Source organism: Saccostrea cucullata, unplaced genomic scaffold (genome assembly GCF_032062105.1).
Source record: "Saccostrea cucullata isolate Sc308-1 unplaced genomic scaffold, CSIRO_AGI_Scuc_v1 ctg9374, whole genome shotgun sequence".
Classification (NCBI taxonomy): domain Eukaryota; kingdom Metazoa; phylum Mollusca; class Bivalvia; order Ostreida; family Ostreidae; genus Saccostrea; species Saccostrea cuccullata.
In genome coordinates, this window is record NW_026919223.1 from 1 (window position 1) to 19,560 (window position 19,560).

Here is a 19,560-nt window from a genome sequence, read left to right on the forward strand (position 1 = left end):
AGAACCACTAAGCCAGAAAAGCTGAAACTTATGTGGAAGCATTCTGGGGTAGTGTAGATTCTAAATTGTAAAATTCATGACCCCCGGGGGGAAGGGCGGGGCCACGATGGGGAATCAAAGTTTCACATAGAAATATATAGGAAACATCTTTAAAAATCTTCTTCTCAAGAACCACTGGGCCAGAAAGGCTGAAACTTATGTGGAAGCATCCTGGGGTATTGTAGATTTTAAATTGTAAAAATCATGACCCCCGGGGGTTGGGCGGGGCCACAATGGGGAATCAAAATTTTACATAAAAATATATAGGAAAAATCTTTGAAAATCTTCTTCTCAAGAACCACTGGACCAGTCAAATCATGACCCCCCCCCCCCGGGGGGAAGGTCGGGGCCACAATGGGGAATCAAAGTTTTACATAAAAACATATAGGAAAAATCTTTAAAAATCTTCTTCTCAAGAACCACTGGGCCAGAAAAGTTGAAAGTTATGTGCACATGGAAGGATCATGGGATAGTTTTGATTTCAAAATGTCTAAATTATGATCAGTGGGGTAGGGTGGGGATGCATTATATATTACAAGGGGGAAATCTGGTAAAGAACAGAATGGTCAAAGCTTCTAAGGTGAGCGATGTGGCCCATGGGCCTCTTGTTTTTATAAATAACAATTACATGTACCATGATTACATTAATTATCATATTTTTTTTTAAAGTTGAAAATATTTTCATCTCCTCCACTGAGGAGATCATAAATAAATATTTAATGCATTGTACTTTTAATACACACATGTGACATGTAGTCTGTTGCTGTTTTAGGTATGAGGTTACAGAAATCAACAAGAGAAGCCACACTTTCCCTGCTGGACAGTTTGAGGGAGCTGATATCCAGTATCCATGAAGGATGTCGGGGGTAAAGGAAACTCCAGTCAGCTCTATATATATTTAACTTGATTTGCTGTTCATGTTAATGATAATGTCTGTACTTGTTTTCATTTCACAGTAACCAACAACAGCTGCAGTCAACAGGAGCTGTGTGGCAGTAGGCTGATGTCTTTGCTACAATTTCAAAGAGTAAGGAATAATTTAAAATCTCTTGAGTTTTCCATAATATACTACTGGTGGTTAAAAATGATTTCATCAATTTTTTTTGGAGATCCTTAGAATAGCAAGGGTTTAAAGACAAAAAATCTTTGATTTTTGATTAAATAAAGTAATAAAATATTAAGATAAAAAATAACAATTAAACTACTGTAGAAGTACTTTTCTCCGCGTGGTATTAATTAACGCTATGTAAGCGGTCACAAAATTTCCGCGGAAATCTGACCATCTAACTTTTAAATATTAATATAAGGCATATATAGAGAGTCTTAAAATATCCGCGTAATTTTCTACCAGTCAACGGAATTATGATGTATCTACAATATATAAATTGTTAGCAGAGTAAACATGTATCTCTGGAAACGGGGGTGAGATCATGTGCCAAGGAGTAAGCATCCCCTGTCAACTGGTCACACCCATCATGTGTCATGATTGGTTATATAGAAAAATATGTAGAAAGAGTGTGAAAGTAATGGCCTGGCAATTTGTATGAAAGAATTGACATAACAAGCTATTTCATTTTCAAATAAGGTCATTGTATCGACCATAACAAGTGCAAAATGTAAAAATGATTGTTGTTAATGAATCAAAGGACTTATAGATTATTTAACTCACTCTTTACACAGTATATCATTTTATGAAGGATAAGGGGGATCAAGTTGATTACAAGATATAAAACTATGATTTCATTTTCCTCTTTAGATAACTGGGAAGCAGTCGTTCAGGAACTGAAGATATCCTCCCATCTGATCAGGGACGCTTTAACAGAGCTAGAGCAGGTAGATGGGGCAGAAACGTTAAAAGCTAGAATTCAAACAGATCGATACTATGTTTGTGTTGATTTAAAGATGCATGGAGATCTATGATTAAGAATAAAAAATTATCTGGTACCTTTTACAAGATATATACATTTTCAGATATGAATTTCTGTCAAAGTTGTATATGTTATTTCTATGATAGCACAGATTCTTTCAAAAAGCATTGGGTGATCATTTGTATGGAAAAATGTTAACAATCAAACTGTTATATATTGAACATGGTGAAATTATTAAAACTTTACACTGTAATAAATGTCAGTATTGAATTCTTTGTATTAGAAGTCAACGCCACTGACTAACTTCAACATATCTTTGGTTTTAAACACCGTTATATATCAGATTATATTTTCTCTTCCTTTTATTGAGAAATACTGAAGATTTACTCTGCTTTGTTATCCACTCTGACATTACAGGCGATAAAGGAGGGGGGTTCTTCTGATGGACTGTTTGGGTCTGAGGGGGAAGAGGAGGGTCCACAGTGGACAGAATCAGACAAAACTGTCACTAAACCCTGCGTGGGCCTCATCAAAACCACCAAATCACTGCTGAAGAAAACCACAGAGTGTGTTCAGACAAACGGACAGACTCAGCAGTCTACGGAGATCCAGGAACTGAACAAATTGGCCGACCTATCAGAGAGACTGAGCCCTGCAGTGGACGACCTGATTCTGGACCTGTATCCCCCGATGGTCAGGGAGAACGTTCAGGAAAAGGTAGCAATAATTCAACCAGTGAAATGAATTGTTAGGTCAATGTGTTTCCATCAGTTAGCTGCCCAGGTCATAAACTGTGTTTGAACCAATATTGTCAGACGATAAAGTCTGTTTCTTGTTGGGTAACAGAATACAAATTGTCAAAGTAGTTATAAATACTATTTTAGGTGTAGATCTTGTTATGGTATACTGACATCAGTGGCCTTTTGTGAGAATTATTATCATTTATTGGTTTCACGTTGGTTCTAAGGCTGTTAAATATCTATTCTTTTGTAGGCAAACACCTTGTTTGACACACAGAAGACAATTTTGGAGTTCATAAGGTACTACATCACAAATAAAGACAGGACTGAATGGATGGCTTTGTATATTTATTTTACATTTTTAAAAGTTTGACTCATATTTTATCGTCAATCACCACTGGTTTGCTTACAATTTCCTTTTTTTTCCTTTCAGATCAACTCATATTGTAAGAGAAAATGAACAGAAATGGCTTTAATTTATGTTGAAAGCAAATCAGCATAATTATGAGAATATTCTAAAATCAACTGATGATAATTTTACCAAATAAATATATTAAACAAGAAAAGAAGGTTGTTTAAATGAAGAGATTAATCATGTATGACTAAAGTGAAAAGATGGTAGAATTTTAATTTTTTTTAAAATAAGTAAGCAAGTTTGACAGAAGATTATGGTTTGCAACATCTGCAGAAAAGAACAATATAGACCTACCTTACATAATCTGTTTATGTGGGTATATATTTTTTCTGCAACACTTGTAAGCAACTGTTAATTCCTGTATTAACAAAGATATTTAAACACTTGTAACAATATTAGTTTATGTCTTGATAAAAGAGGTCAAGAACACATATTTAATACTATATGACTTGCATAAACTGTAGACTGAAACTGATTAAATTATTAGTAAATTTCCTTAACCTTATTTAGATAGAAAACTCCAATAGAATATTTATTACTTATTATCTTCAATATTAGGTCATCTGCATATGGGTATTTAACTGTAAATATATCCAGCATGCTTATAATGAGCATACACAAAAATTCGTGTTGTAAACATCTCTCTTCATTGATAAAAATGTCAAGGTACTTTAATTATTAATTAATGCAGGGATATTTTTATCAATGAACAAGATGTGTTTGTGAAACACTATGCGCCCGGCGGCAACAAAGTTTTAAAAAATCTATTTTTAGCATAAAGGTCACAGTCAAGGTCACAAGGGCATTGACAATGGTGTCATTTGAAAGAACTTAGTTAGTGGAGTGCATACCAAATATGAAGTCTCTATCATTTATTTTTAAAAAATTATGGCAAAAGTTCGAAAAAACTATTTTTATCATATAGATCACGGTCGAAGTCGTAAGGTCATTTAACTTGTCAGCTTAATTAGTGGAGTATGCATACCAAATATGAAGTCTCTGTCTTTCATGGTTCAAAAGTTATGGTTATAATTCGAAAAAAGTTATTTTTAGCATGTAGGTCACAGTCAAGGTCAGAAGGTCATTGACCTTGGTGTCATTTTAAAGAACTTAATTAGTGCAGTATGCATACAAAATATGAAGTATCTATCTCTCATGGTTGAACAGTAATGGCGAAGGTTAAAGTTGACAACAGATAAACAGCTAAACAGACAAACAGACAGGACAAAAACAATATACGCCTCAGATCTATCGATCCTGGCGCATAAAAACATTAAGAACCTGTTGATGAGCAAGGGTGCATCTACCTTATTATGAATTATGAATTCATGGTCCAGGGTCACAGATTGTGGAGTTGGGAAAGGGTTAATTCACTGAACAAACTGTGAAAAATGCAATTAATTTGATTAGCAAAGTTTTTTCTGCAGAAGTGTAACGTTATGGTTTTATAAAGAAGTCTTTGACCATAATGCTACAGACCCCGTAATGCAAAATATGTGCAATTTACGGCGCAAGATTTTTTGCGCTTTGTTTGGAAGAATTTCTCCACTTCCCAACTTTGGTAATTCAAATCCCTTCACACCCTAATTCTTATACACCTTTCAACCCTTTATAGTCATCTCTACAAGTGACCGACTCGCTTGAAATAGATTTTTCTGCAATCCCTTAGACAATTCAAATCAGTCCAGTTTATCGCCCGTAGAGGCAAACACAAAGGGTTGAAGGGAGGATAAAATACTTATATTGGTTTAAGAATGTGTCTTGAATTAGGGGGTGAAAGGTATTTGAATTACCAAAGTTGGAAAGTGGAGAAATTCTTCCAAACAGTGCGCAAAAACCATAACGCTACAGTTCTGCAGCTACAGGAGGTCTAAAGTTAAAAAAAATTCTATGATATTTAGCAGAAAAAAAGTCTAAGTTTTTGCTTTTAAAGAGTAAGGTTGCTTCCTCTAAAGTCAAAATCATTGCTTTAGATCTAGAGTTCCATGTACAATCTGTAAGCAGAATGTAATAAATTTTGTTAAAATATTTCTATTGGGACCCTGCCTCCAAGAGGGGCTACAATGGGGGCAAAGTTATAGAATGTACAGAACATTTTTCTTTATTTTGTATTTGACAATAGAACAGAAAATGAGGTACGCTTTTGTTTTATGTTATAGTCGGAAAGAAAACTGATTACAGAGCAATTGATCTTTATTTCAAAATTGTTCAAACTTTCCAAACTCTAGTACATGTATTATAAGGAAGTGCTGAATAAATGTACATGTATGGTAAACGGAGAAGATAATGCATAATAAACCTTAAAATATATCAAAAAAGTTTTCATGGATTGATTCCTTCTCAATCTCATGATGATAGTCAAAAGCAGGAAACCAAATTATTAACAATCTGATCATTTATGAAACACTTTTTGAAATATATGGAAGACAGACGCCTGATTATATCATAGTATAACATAATATGCAGACCAATTCAATAACTGAAGGAATCTAAGGAAAATACTTCAAAATATAAGACTGGTCGACAAATTTATACTTGGTTAACATTTTTCATACAAGGAATTAATGTGAATTTCTACTTGAAGTACGATGCTGGAATTTTTTTATGTCCTGGAAGTGTTTGAGGGTATTTTATTCCTTTATTTGATGTTGAGGACTGGACTTGGATAGACGTTATAAACCAGAAATCAGTAGACAGTGGCGATAGGTAATCTCAAATTAAACCACTAGTATAAAGGCAACTGGAAAACCTGGAAGAAATGCTAAAAAAGGTAATTTAAATTAAAAACTGAAATATTACAATCATACAATTTAATATAAAGTGTAACTAAATTGTCAGTGATCATTAAAATTGATGAGATATTCAGTATTCTCAAAGTTTATTTCCACATCTCATGTCAACCATCAATTTATTCAAAAGTTTTGGAATTAAGTCATCTTTGGGGAGAAAAATCTTTCCTTTCTCTACAGATAATTTGTACAAATCATTGTCGAAAATGGATTTTTATGGGCACCTCGAGCTCATTAGCAATGTAATGTTAACCAAAATAGGTAGAAATAAATAACGTGATATAAATATTATCGAATAGGAATCACATTTTGTTGAAAAGGAATGATATGTTTTAGAATAAGAATAATTTTTTGAATATAGATAAAAAAGTATAATAATGCAATGTTTTACAAGCCATATTTGACGCTTCTTGAAAGTTGTTGTAAAAGACGTATTATTATTTTATGAGCAGATGAAATTGCTGATGGTTTTGATTGTTTCCATGGCAGTGTGGGCCTCAGGAAATTATAAATGGAACAATGGATCCTTCTGTCCAGAAACGCCATGTGTGTGTTGGAATCCAGAAACCGCCGACTGTTCATACAGGAACCTTAGTTCCATTTCCTTTCATCTCCCCTCCAGTATTAAAACCTTAATTCTAACAGGAAACAAGTTTTCAAGAGTGTTGGGTGATATGTTTATCAATTTTATTAGTTTAAACATTACAAGATTATCAATGGATAATTGCCACGTAAATTCCATTTCCCCTCGAGCTTTCGAGCACCTTGAACATTTGGTTTTTCTGGATTTATCTTATAATAATCTAACATTTTGTAATCTTGAACCTGCCATGTGTTCTCTTAAAAGATCGCATCTTCAAATTCTCAATATTTCTGGAAATGCTTTGTGGAATCTTCCTCCTGGTAGTTTGATATGGTTATTTAGGTGTGTTTGGCTCAGAGATTTAAAAGAAATTATTATGACGGGGGGTACCATAGAAATGCCCAATTTCGAATCATTTTCCAGCCTCAAAAAACTTGAAATCTTGGATTTGCGTCAGAATGAAATCTTTCATATCACTGAATATAATCTTACTAATTTACAAAATTTAAATTTAGCTGAGAATAAAATACAAGGTCTTCCAATTTTACATTTGTCTTATTTAAAGATATTAAACTTGTCAATGAACCAACTATCGGAAATAGACAAGCTACGAGAAAATCTATCTCTGCCTGAACTTGAGTCCTTAGATTTGTCTCACAATCCAATTACCCGATTACAACCTTTATCTTTTGAGCGATTTAAAAAATTAAGGTCATTAAAAGTTGACCACATCAGAAGAGCTATAGTAAACAGTTATACATTTGCATCTAATTCACTAGAGGTTCTTTCTATTGGCAATCTCGCATATTTCAACAACAGCATTTTTAGTAACTGTCCTCAATTGCGATCTTTAACTGTATTGAACACAGACTTTTCCGATGAAAATTTTACAGATTTTTTACTACCACTAGGAAGTCTAAATACAGTTAGGATATCTTACGGTAATATCAAATATATTCCTTCTCTGCAAAATTTTTCAAAATTAATACATCTTGATTTAAGCCAAAACAACATCAAGACCATTCACCCCAGTGTATTTGACAATCTGAAAAGTATTCGTACCATTGTATTGCATCACAATTTCTTTTCGAAAGTAAACCATATTTCATTTCCTTCTTTTGTTTGGAAGAACAAAATGATTTCTCTTGATCTATCCTCAAACCCTTTTGACTGTAGCTGTCAAATAATATGGTTCGTACAATGGTTAAAAGATAACGAAGAAAGAGCAGACAATTTTCCTGATTTGTACAAATGTGCTTCACCAAGTGACAAGCATGGTCTTCGTCTCGCCAACTTTGATGCCTCAGAATGCCATCGTCCAAACCGGTATCTAATCCTCTCATTTACAATCGGTGGGTGCTTTTCAATTATCTGTTTTGCAGTAATCATTTTGAGAAAACTCCGTTGGGATATAAAATATTACATTCATATTTACAAAACCAAGAGACCATTGAAATACAAGCGCCTATTGGATGACGGATTCCTTTTTGATGGGTTCGTCGCCTACAACTCAAATGACAGGCAGTGGATTATGTCCGAACTTATAGAAAAGTTAGAAAAGAAAAATAACTTCAAACTTTGTCTGCAGGAGAGAGATATCCTTCCAGGTGGCATTTTCGTTGACGACATTCATCATAATATTGAAGCTAGTCGTAAATTTATTTTGGTTTTGTCTGATAATTTTATGAGTGATCAGTGGTGCAGATATGAGACATTGATTGCAAACCTTACAGTAGTAGACGGGAAAGCCGAAAAGGTACTTATTGTTCTCTTAGGAGAAATAAGTTCCCAGTATATGACAAATTCAATGAAAACTTTGATGAAATCAACTGTTAATCTAGAGTGGACGAAAAAAGAAAGCGGGAAAAAGTTGTTTTGGACAAGAATTCAAATTGAAATGCAAAAATAAACTTAATTTTTATATCATTTAGTTGATATTGTTATTACAATTTCATATAAATATTTTTAATAGTTAATTAATTTATATGTGTTGACTGGATATCCCAGTAAACTCAAAATAAATGATACTACAAAAACTGTCATACCTGTCTCTTATTTGAATATTTTACTAGAACCATGCAGTGACTTAATAAGAAAACTGAATGATAAACGTACGTGAAGGCAACTTTTTTTACCCTCAACTTTTTACCCTTATCGCTGCAGATGGAGGTTACGTCTAGATCTCTCAATACGCAAGATATATACGAACAATTTTTTAAATGAGACAAGCTTAATTGACAAACAAGTAGATGAACAAGAATATCAGCAGTCTCGTTTAAAGTAACCATTTCACAAGTACTATGATCGATATAATTACCTTTTCAGCAAATAAAGTACTTCACTATGTCGAATGCAGACGTGTTTCATACTTTTATTGTCTACGAATTTTCCCGTGTACTCCCGCTTACTCCTCCATTGCACTTGATGTTTGTTATTAGTTCACATTTTGAACAGCCATCAAACTCTCTGCCTCTGTTCTTTTAAATATAAAGATGCGTTTCTTAAGGTTTTTTTAGTCGCCTGCGTGGTGCAGTGGTTAGAGCGTCTGTTCTAGAGTCGTGAAGTAAGGAGTTGATCCTTACGTCGAGGGTTCTACTCCCACTGTGGGACGTGGATACCGGTCCTTCGGATGAGACCATATAAACCGAGGGCCCATGTCGCAGTAGGTGCTCAGTCACGAAAAAGATCCTTCACTGCTCAATGGCCATTAGTGCCGAGTATGGGACATAATCATTTGCAGCTCTCCACCGGCATGTGATGGCGTCTCCATATAAGTGAAAAATTCTCGAGAGGGACGAAAAACAACAAACAAACTTAAAGTTTCGTTAGGTATACCAAATTCAACACATAAAAACTTACGACTTTTTGACTTTTTATACAACCGTTACTATTGCCCACGATAAAGTAAAGTCTAGGCTTTCTGACATCATTGACAGCTGCCTTTCAACTCGTAAATTTACATATATACCTTGTTATTAATTAGTCATGTGCAAAATTACATTGTTAAGAACAATCTGATTGTACACACATGTACTCTGAAGTTGATATTAAAAATGATGGAGTTTCTGATTGACATTATCAATGTGATTTTTGGAGACCAATTCTTTCAAAATCTATTGGAATTCCCATGGACATTAATTGCACACCGTTATTAACAGACATATTTTTGTAGTCATATGAAGCAGAATTTGTTCAAAATCTTTTACGTGAAAAGAAAAAGCTTGATTTGGCCTTCAACTCGACATTTAGATATATCAACGACGTATTGCCAATTAACAATAGTTACTAGTATTTCATCTCATGTAAACATAATATATCCGGGTGAGCTTGAAATAAAAGATGCAACAGAATCTGACAACTCTGTTTCATATTTAGATATTTTACTAGAAGAAGACCTTTTTCGGCCTGCCTAATTGAAGACCTACAGGTAATTGAAGACCTAGAGAAGACCTACGGAAGACCTACAAAAATCCTTTTAGGTGGGTTATTTATAACAACCAAACTTTATGATACACGTGATGACTTTAACTTTTCAATCGTCAACTTTCCTAACTTATGCAGCAATATACCTTCATCACCTGCATACGGATAATAAATAACTCTGAGTTGATTCAATTGATCGGAAGATCGTGTTCAACTAAGTTTAAAACTTGGTAAGCTATTAACAAACAAGTTTATGAAGCAAGAATATCATTGATCTCGTTTAAAGTCATTTCTTATCGTAAAGTCTATGGTCGATAGAATGACCTTGTCAGAAAATACAATAAGTCACATGTTGACTGACTTTTTCATACTGATCGTTAGGCCATTATTTACACACTGAGTTGTCAATAGATTTTTCTTGTTTTTCCCCCGAAAATGACAAGGAGCATACGGCGGGAGTGACCGATTGGTAGGAGATGCTCACTCCTCCATGGCACCTGATCCCGCCTTTGATTTTTTAAATGAACATTTGAGTTTGAATTCTGTTAGTAATCTCCGTGTATTCCATGCGACTCGTCAGCTTTTAAGTAAAGTACGGTCAGAGCCTCTTATATCAAAATTTGTTAAAGCAATTTAATTCTTATACTATTTTTGAATAAGACAATGCAAATTACACAATATTCTGTTTGAGAATCCTTACAAATGCATAAAGTAACAAGATTTGGGGGACTTTCTTGTAACGAAAGGAAATTATATATTTGTAGTAATTTTCCAGCTATAATTCTTCAACATGAAACTGAGTTCCTTCCCGGTTTACCCTTTTTGCATCTCAAATCAAAGAGTATTTAGGAAAGCATGCATATACATGTATACACTTTATTTTAGAGAAGAGTAATTTTATTTAAAAAACGTTATTTACTGTATACAGGGAAATTTTCGCCCCGTTTTATTTTCGCCCCTTTCGCGCTTATCTCAGGAGGGCGAATTTAAAACGGGGTGAATAACAAAAAATAAGTATAATTTCTTAAACAAAAGTACGATTGGGCGAATTTAAAACGGGGCAAATTTGTTTTAAAGTGTGAAAGGGCGAAAATAACACGGGGCGAAAATAACCCTGTATACAGTATTAAAATTAGTTACAAGCACATTTTTACACACACACACACACACACACACACACGAAGTTTAAAACATATAAAAAGTACATGTTAGAAATGAAAATGTTAAAAAAATCAAGCTTAACAAATATTTAACAATTCTCGTTTCTATATGTCCAACACCAAGATTATTATTGCATGGACTAAAAATACAATAAAAGCACACTTAAATAACAGTAAAATAAATAAGTAACCATAGTTAAATCATAAACTACTGTATGGAAACAAAATAAAAAAAAAATAGAAAATTATGTGAATATATTTAAAAAGAATATTCAAATTTCGTACTATTTTGTTATTTTGTTGTAAATTTTGTTACTATTTACACAAACACACACAAAAACATAAGGAAAAGTACATGTTAAAAATAAAAATGTTTTAAAAATTCATGCTGAACAAATAAAAAACAATTCTCTTGTCTGTATGTCCAACACTAAGATTATTATTGCATGGACAAAAAGAGGAAATTATATGAATATATATACTTGTTATATATATATATATATATATATATATATATATATATATATATATATATATATATATATATATATATATATATATATATATATATATATATTTTTAAAAAGGATAATCAAATTACGTATATTATTTTAGAATTTCAGTTATTGTCCATGAATTGCTTGACAGTTTGCCAGAACTTTCTCTTTTCGACTTTCCCTTCCGTCCACTCCGCATGTGAGGTTGAGTTTAGAAGCACTTTCAAGGCGCCGTTGATGTGCTCGGAACGAATATCCTGCAATAAAATTAGGAAAAGCTTGTGACTGTCACCGTCCGCCAGAGTGTGACTCGCGAGAGCTGTTTCATATTTACACCATTGATCGTCCATAAAGTTATTTGAGAGGACTAAGATCAATTTCCTGCTCATGTCAATACTCTCGGCAATATCCTACACATACACCCCACCTGGAATGATATCTCTCTCGTGCAAACAGAGCTTATATTTGTGATTTCTTTCTAGCATTTGAACAAGTTCAGACATTACCCATTTTCTGTCGTTTGTGCTATACACAATGAAAGCATCATATACAAATTCTTCGTCGGTAAATCTTTTATAACCCATAGGTTTTCTATTTCTACAAATGTAAATGTAATATTTAATATCCCAGCGAAATTTTCTTAAGAGAAATGTAGTGAAAATAAGAATTGAGAGAAGTCCGCAGGAAATGGATGCTTGTATGATATACGGGTTTAACATGTTTAATTTGTGACATTCCGAAAATCGATCGCATTCGGATAGGCTCCTTCCTTTAAATTCCAATGGGGATTCGCAAATATATTTCTTTGGATGCCCAGTCACTCGTTCGTTGTTGTTTTCTACCCATACTCTGAACTATTCAGTTGACACCCACAATCAAAGGGATTGGACGATACATCAAGAAGAAAGCTTTCATTTTCCCAAAGAAAATCGGGCAAAGATGTTTGATTGATGTTATTTAAACTATTGCTTTGTAGAGTTAATTGATTTAATGCTGTTAAATTTTGAACAAAGTTTCCAGAAATGTCTTTAATTTTATTAAAACTGTAGTCTATGTTTGTTAACTTTGTAAAATCATTCAATCATTCAGAAAAGTCATTTGATGAATTCCACCATATATAATTGTCAAGGACGACAATTTTTTCAGAGGTTCCAGCATTTTTCTAACGTCAGTTTTTGAAAAATCGGTATTCTTTAATCGTAGAACCCGTATGTTTGGGCAATTGATGAAAATATTTTTGAATTCCTTGTCCTTTCTCTCCACGATACGCCCTATAGAAAGGATTTGGAGAGATGTTGATGATAACGATCTATTGTCCATAACAACTCCATTTAAATTATCTATGATTAATGTTTCTAAATTATTCATTCTAAAAAACGAGTAGAATGTAATTTTTTGAAATAAATTGTCTGAAATGTTCAGAAATCTAACTTGTGGGAGACAGAAACCTTGTTCTAAAAAGTTTAAAGTATCCGTCAAATCATTCACTGCCATTTGTAGTGTTTGCAGCCTTGGAAACGCTGGTATTCTATTTAACGTGTTATTCAAGCAGAACTTGGGAAGTTTTTCAAAAATATTATCTGTAAAATTCAGCTCTTCTAATGTATAAATTTGAAGTTTTGGAACTACAAAACTTGATATCAGGTTGCCTCCAAAATCAATTTTTCTAATATTTGATAATTCTTTAAAGGAATCAAAAGTTAAATACCGTATGCCACAGGATCGAATGACAACCTCCTCCAACCCTTTTAACCAAGGCGTAAGGAATATGTTATATTCCCTAATAGGAAACAATCGTGTATAAAAAATAATGCCAGAAATATTTAACACCTTTACGTCTGAATTTCCCAGATGTTGTATGGCACGATATAAAGTTTCTATGCGTAATTCATTATAAGCCAAATCAATGTAAACCAGGGTTTGTAAACTTTCAAAAGAGTCTTCTGAAATACGTTGTATCTGACAATTATCTATCAACAAATTTGTAATATTACGAGTACGGATTGGGTTGAATAAGTCATTCGAAAGACTCGGGAATTTATTTCCTGACAATACTGAAGTTTTCACACTCATTGGCAATCCGACGGGGATAGTTTTAAGATTTCTATTCGAACAATCTGCCGTAGAATTGTCTGTACAAAAACATACACTATAAGGACAGAAGTTTTCTTTTGCTTGACCATGTATCAGAGCCAGTACGTGTAGTAGAAAGGGAATATTGATGACATACGACTCCATAGTTCTCTAGATTAAAAAAATAAAATTAAATAAAGTTAGAAAATAAGTATAGGGCAGTATAAAATATTTATAAGGAAAAAGTTACACCACAGCACAAGTACAAATAACAGATAACTATAGAGAGACCAAGGATTAAAAAATAGCTAAAAAAAATTCAAAATACTAGTAGTTTTACCATCAACAACGTTTTAGAAGAATTATCAAATCTTTCTGGAATATATGGCTGATTTTGTTCCAAATGAATAGAGCATATGTTTCCAGCTGGTCCTTCTAGATCTACTGAAAGGATAATCATTGTAAGTAATATTTGTTTTCTATAAACTGACCAAACCTCATCCAACGAGAAGTTAGACCCAAAATACACAAATTAATGTTGACGAAGGAGAATGCAATTTCTTTTGAACTGAAGTCATTAAAGAATGTTTACATAAGGATTCCGTAGGTGTTACCGGTCGAAAGGAAGGGGATACTTTCTTCTTTCTGGCACCGGATCACACCTCTGGAATTCCAAGAGGTCCGTGACAATGCCCTGTTCACAGACTTTGCTCTTAGATTTGCTGAGCTCGATGACAATTCGCTACCTTCATCTTTTTCATTACATTGCTCACAGTCTGTGTTTGTCTAATTAGGGACATTAGATCATAATTGTTTTATGCACGTTTATAGATTTTTATTATTTATTATATACCTAATGCGTAACACTCAATTATACTGTTGAATTTACGCAATCACATGACACCGTGATCCGACTTTCCGGATCACCAGACTGTGGTTTTCTGAATCCATATCACCACTCTCTGAAACTGATGCCGTAGTACGCATAAACATGACGTTATTTTTCTTGCGCGTTAAAAAGTCCCTTCTTATGATACATTGTTTTATGGATAAATATTATTCAATTGATCACTTAAGTTTTATTTTGCTATATTTAGCTAGTTATAAGGGGGTATATAATAATTATACCATTATTTGATCCGAAGGGTCGTATCAAACTCGACGCTTTGCGTATCGTTTGATCTGATGATCCGCGCCTGTCAACCTTCGGATCAAATAATGGTATAATAATATATATTTATTATATACCTAATGTGTATCACTCAATTTTAATGTTGATTTTATGCAATCACATGAAGTCGTGATCCGACTTTCCGGATCACCATACTGTGGTTTTCTGAATCCTTTTTACCACCCTCTGAAATTGATGAGGTAGTACGCAGAAATATGACGTTAATTTTCTTGTGCGTTAAAAAGTCCCTTCTTATTATGCTCTATTTAATGAATTAATATTACACAATTAATCTCGAAAGGTTTATTTTAATTTATTTAACCAGTTATAAGGGGGTATATCATATTTATCATTATATCAGTAACTTCTGAAGAGCCGTATCACGTCTCGTTGACAAGTGCGGATCATCAGATCACGCTTCATGTCTCGTTTGATCTGATGATCTGCGCCTGTCAACTTGACGTGATACAACCCTTCGGATCAAGTTACTATTATTTAAGGAATAAGCTTATTTCAACTTATATTATACGATATAACATAATTTGGGGCAGTTTATCAGGAAGCGGTTTACAAAAAAAGCCTTTATAATTTCCTTATAATTTAATTTCAGTGTAGACAATGAGATAATTTTCCCCACAAAGTTAGGCTTCACATTGATTAAATTTTAAAAGTAACGTCAAGCAGAGTGATACGTTTTTTGACGGAACTCATTATGACGTAGGCAAGTTATGTTATGCAAAATGGATAAAATCTTTTATCAAATCAAATGGAGTTTTACAAGTAAAATTAAATTATAATAATATTTATTATATGATTGAATAATTTTGTTCCCTCTAATTGGCTGAGATCCAATTATGTTAGAAAAATACTACGCTGTATTGACCTGCACGTGACGTTCCGGGTCAATACAAGGAATTATTTCAGGTCAATATAAGGAATTACTGACCTGTTCAATTTTTTCTGTAACAATGTGTTACCCTCGGGTTCAGTGAATATTGCACTCCTCAGGTGTCTAAATCATTGTACTGATCTAAAAAAAATAGCAATAATTGTATAATATATACCTAATGTGTATCACTCAATTTTACCGCTGATTTTATGCAATCACGTTACGCCGTGGTCCTACTTTCCGGATCACCACACACGCTTCGCGTCTCGTTAGATCTGATGATCAGCGCCTGTCAACGAGACGTGATACGACCCTTCGGATTAAGTTACTGTTATAATAATATATATCTATTTATAACATACTTAGTAATAAATACAGGATTTTTGCATATGCGATATGGCTGACGTCACAATAGCCGTATCAGCCCTGCAGGGCTGATATGGATTTGTGGGGCTTATAGGTTATCAGCCCTGCAGGGCTGATACGGATCAATATCACACCCCTAGTAAATTAAACCTCAAAAGACAGTACTTGTGATCATACATATATTTTGGGGGTTACATAATTCTCTAATTTTCACTTTTTGAATGTAATGATAATCTAACATATAAATAATATATAGATTACTTTAAAATTGGAGTTTTATGAAGAGACTTACTTTTACAATCGACGACTGACTTTTACAATTGAAACAGTAACTTACTCCATTTACTAAAATGTAAAAGTCAGCTGTTGAATGTAAAAGTAAGTGTCTTCATAAAACTCCAATTACTAAAACTTCCATTACTGATTGGGGACATTTGAAATAGAAGTACACGCAGAAACGAACCGAAACTGAGACAATAGACTGTGTACAGTTTAAGAAGTCTGTGCATGATTATTTACTCATTTTCTTCTCAACTTAATGTGTTCTGTATTTTATTACTAAGTATGTAATAAATATAATAAAACATACCCTTTTGGTGTCTCGGGCTGATACAGGATGTGATGTGGAAAATGGTATGTATTATTCTCTATGTATTGCTTGTAAATAATTAGGTGATCACAGATAAGTTACTGTTCGTTATCTTCATACTTTTTCATTACAGTATCCATTGCTCACAATTTATGCTTGTCTAATCAACGACAAATCACAGGCGCCTAACGTTCAAACCTTTCTTTATCACCCCTACTTATGTGTTCGGAACCTTTTATTTTTCGGTGTTCTGCAAATTATAAAACCCAATGAGTTCAGAGTAGCTCTGGCAGTAGCTCTGGCGAGAGTTAGCGAGACTTAAGCGAGATAGGGTAAATTATTCACGGAAATGTGGCTAGGAAGTGACTAGCACGTGGAGGCATGGTAAACAGAAAAGTTATGTTGCGTTTCAGTTTTCACCACCCTAGAATCAGCTGATAATATAGAAATGTACTTCAATCAATTGATCTCTTTTACATTCATTCAAACTTAGATAAGTATTCTTTATAATACAATTTTCTGCAGTCATGAATTAAAATTTCTTTTTGGACAAATATTTTTGCATGGGACCCGGGACTATATTTTTTGGCGTCAGATTAGCAAATGAGGCACCAGCATGATTTTAACTGACCAATCAGCTGAATGAGTATTGCATTATGGGTTACTACGAATACTACGGGAATTTTACGCTGGAAAAAAGGAAAATCTTACGGTAAATGAAAAGCATTTTTAAAAATATTATTTTCATGCTCATAATGACAAACAATTCATTTGTTAAATAAACGGCGGAAGTCTAGGTTTCTGAAAGTTATACTGCAAAAGCGATTTGCGTCTGTATTAATTCCTTTGTTGTACTATCGGTGAACACAATTGCCAGGTAAATTCCCTGGCCGAACACGTGATCACGAACGTAAAAGTTTTGTCCATTTCAACGCATAAGAGATCTTGCTCATTTTCCTTACCCTTGAAGCGCTGGTGTTCTGAACTAGACACAAACTACATATTATTCAACTTTTTTTTTCAATTTAACAACAAATTAAAAACGCCCGTTACATCTTTCATAGTTTTTTATCTTTGTATTTTGTTTGTAAGAACATTTTTTTTTATTTTGCAGTCCATTACCATGATCGTAGATTGACCTGAACTACGTGTTCGAAGTAAAATGTAAACATGTATTTGGCGTAAACCTTGCTAAATATTCAACGATTGGTCAGTTCTTTGTGGTAAGTGTGCATTTAACATTAGCCATATAAGGCAAACACAGGTTTGTCAGTGTAGATGATAATGCACATTTTTTTTTTACCAGCGAATCGGTCACTAGTGAGCTCTAATTTTCGCCGAAAAGTATAAAATATATTGTTATTTTAACAGTTCTCTTAGCCACCCTTTTTCTGTTGAAAATCATGAAAGTCTTTCAGAAAGGTCTGGAAACATTTATTGCAGGACATGTTTTCAAAAGAAACAGGCTATAGCAATATCATGTTTACTGCCAATTTTATGTTCTACCCTATAACCTTTGAATAGATCAACCTAAACCACGTGTCTTGAATTTAAATCACAATAACATTAGTAGGGGTGTTTATATAAATAAAAAATCCCCCTATGATATAATAATAACATTGTTATTATTATATTATTGGAGATTTTTTTTTATTTATAAAAAGAAAGATTTAAAACGTCAAGCGCCCGTGGGACAAATCTTTACGTAGGTGATTATCACTGTTTGTTGTCTTAACTTTATTCTGAATACCGTATCTTAGAATTGCATTCGTACCTCATATGGCTAAAAAAATATGGATTTCACAGTCAATTGATTTATCCTTCTACCGCTTCCTTGATCTGGAATATGAAAGAAGTTAAGGACAAAATAGATTAAGTTAAAACAAATTGGACATACACTTTTAGAGAGAAAAACCCAATACCCTGTATTTATAACCTACAACTTTGTAAATCAACTTGATATTTTAGAAATTGCAAAATTGATGATCTTATTACTTACCTTGCATTAACCAATGCCTATAGTTCATGATATCTACTTATTTTATATATGAACTTATTTCCTTCTCAATTCACTGCTTCCTTAAATTTCAAGAACATCCATATTGATTTAATTTACTAATCAATATTCATGTGCAAGATTAAAAATCCAATTAAAGGACTAAAAGGACACCTCTAAATTTTTTGTCTTCCTTCAGATAATTCAGATAATTTACATCATGTGAATGATCTGAAAGTCCTCTAATGGGCTCAAAAATAAATAACAATTAGTCTTCCTTCTATAATACTCGGATTAATCGATTTTAAACTAACATTTCCTATACACAAAGAAAAAAATAAAATAAAAAGAGTACATAATCATTTTTAAAAAATATATGGTTGTATGATAAATTGTGACTTTTAATATTTTTTTTTCATATTTTTTTATAGTCCATATTCCCATATCTTTATCTATATGTAGTTTGTGTTAAACAAAATTTTGTACAATTGATCATACTATTGTTTAATATTCTCACAGTTACCAGTGAAGTAAACATCAATAATGAACGGCTTTTGTGCGATGCAAGAGGTTATATATAAACTACAGGTACTGTGAGCAGTGAGCTCACTAAATGATACCCCCTGCCTCCCATATGAATATAATGGAAGTGTCCATGTTTTGCTCTGATAAATCAAAAATATATGTCAGATCAAAAAGTAAAATAAGGGGTGCACAATGGCATTATGTAATTAAAAATCTGTGAAAGTTTCATTAAATTTCCTTCAGTGGTATGAGAGGAGTTGCGGGTAAGAGATGGGTACACAAAAGCGTAACAAACGGACGGACGGCGTCCGTCCGTCTGTCTGTCTGTCCGTCCGTCTGTTACGCTTTATCTCTTATCTGCAACTCCTCTTATACTACTGAGTGAAATTTAACGAAACTTTCACATAATTTTTATTAATATTGCCATTGTGCACCTC

The 19,560-nt window shown here is 33.3% G+C and overlaps 1 protein-coding gene and 1 pseudogene across 1 annotated transcript; both read left to right on the top strand.

Moving 5' to 3' along the window:
* Positions 1 to 811: 811 nt before the first annotated feature.
* On the top strand, positions 812 to 3,195 carry LOC134282695 (cyclin-D1-binding protein 1 homolog; annotated as a pseudogene).
* Positions 3,196 to 5,788: 2,593 nt separating this feature from the next.
* LOC134282706 (toll-like receptor 3) lies at positions 5,789 to 8,343 on the top strand. The gene is made up of 2 exons (XM_062765116.1): positions 5,789 to 5,832; positions 6,304 to 8,343. Exons 1-2 carry the CDS (start codon positions 5,821 to 5,823, stop codon positions 8,341 to 8,343), a joined length of 2,052 nt encoding a protein of 683 aa, XP_062621100.1. The 5' UTR covers positions 5,789 to 5,820.
* Positions 8,344 to 19,560: the final 11,217 nt, after the last annotated feature.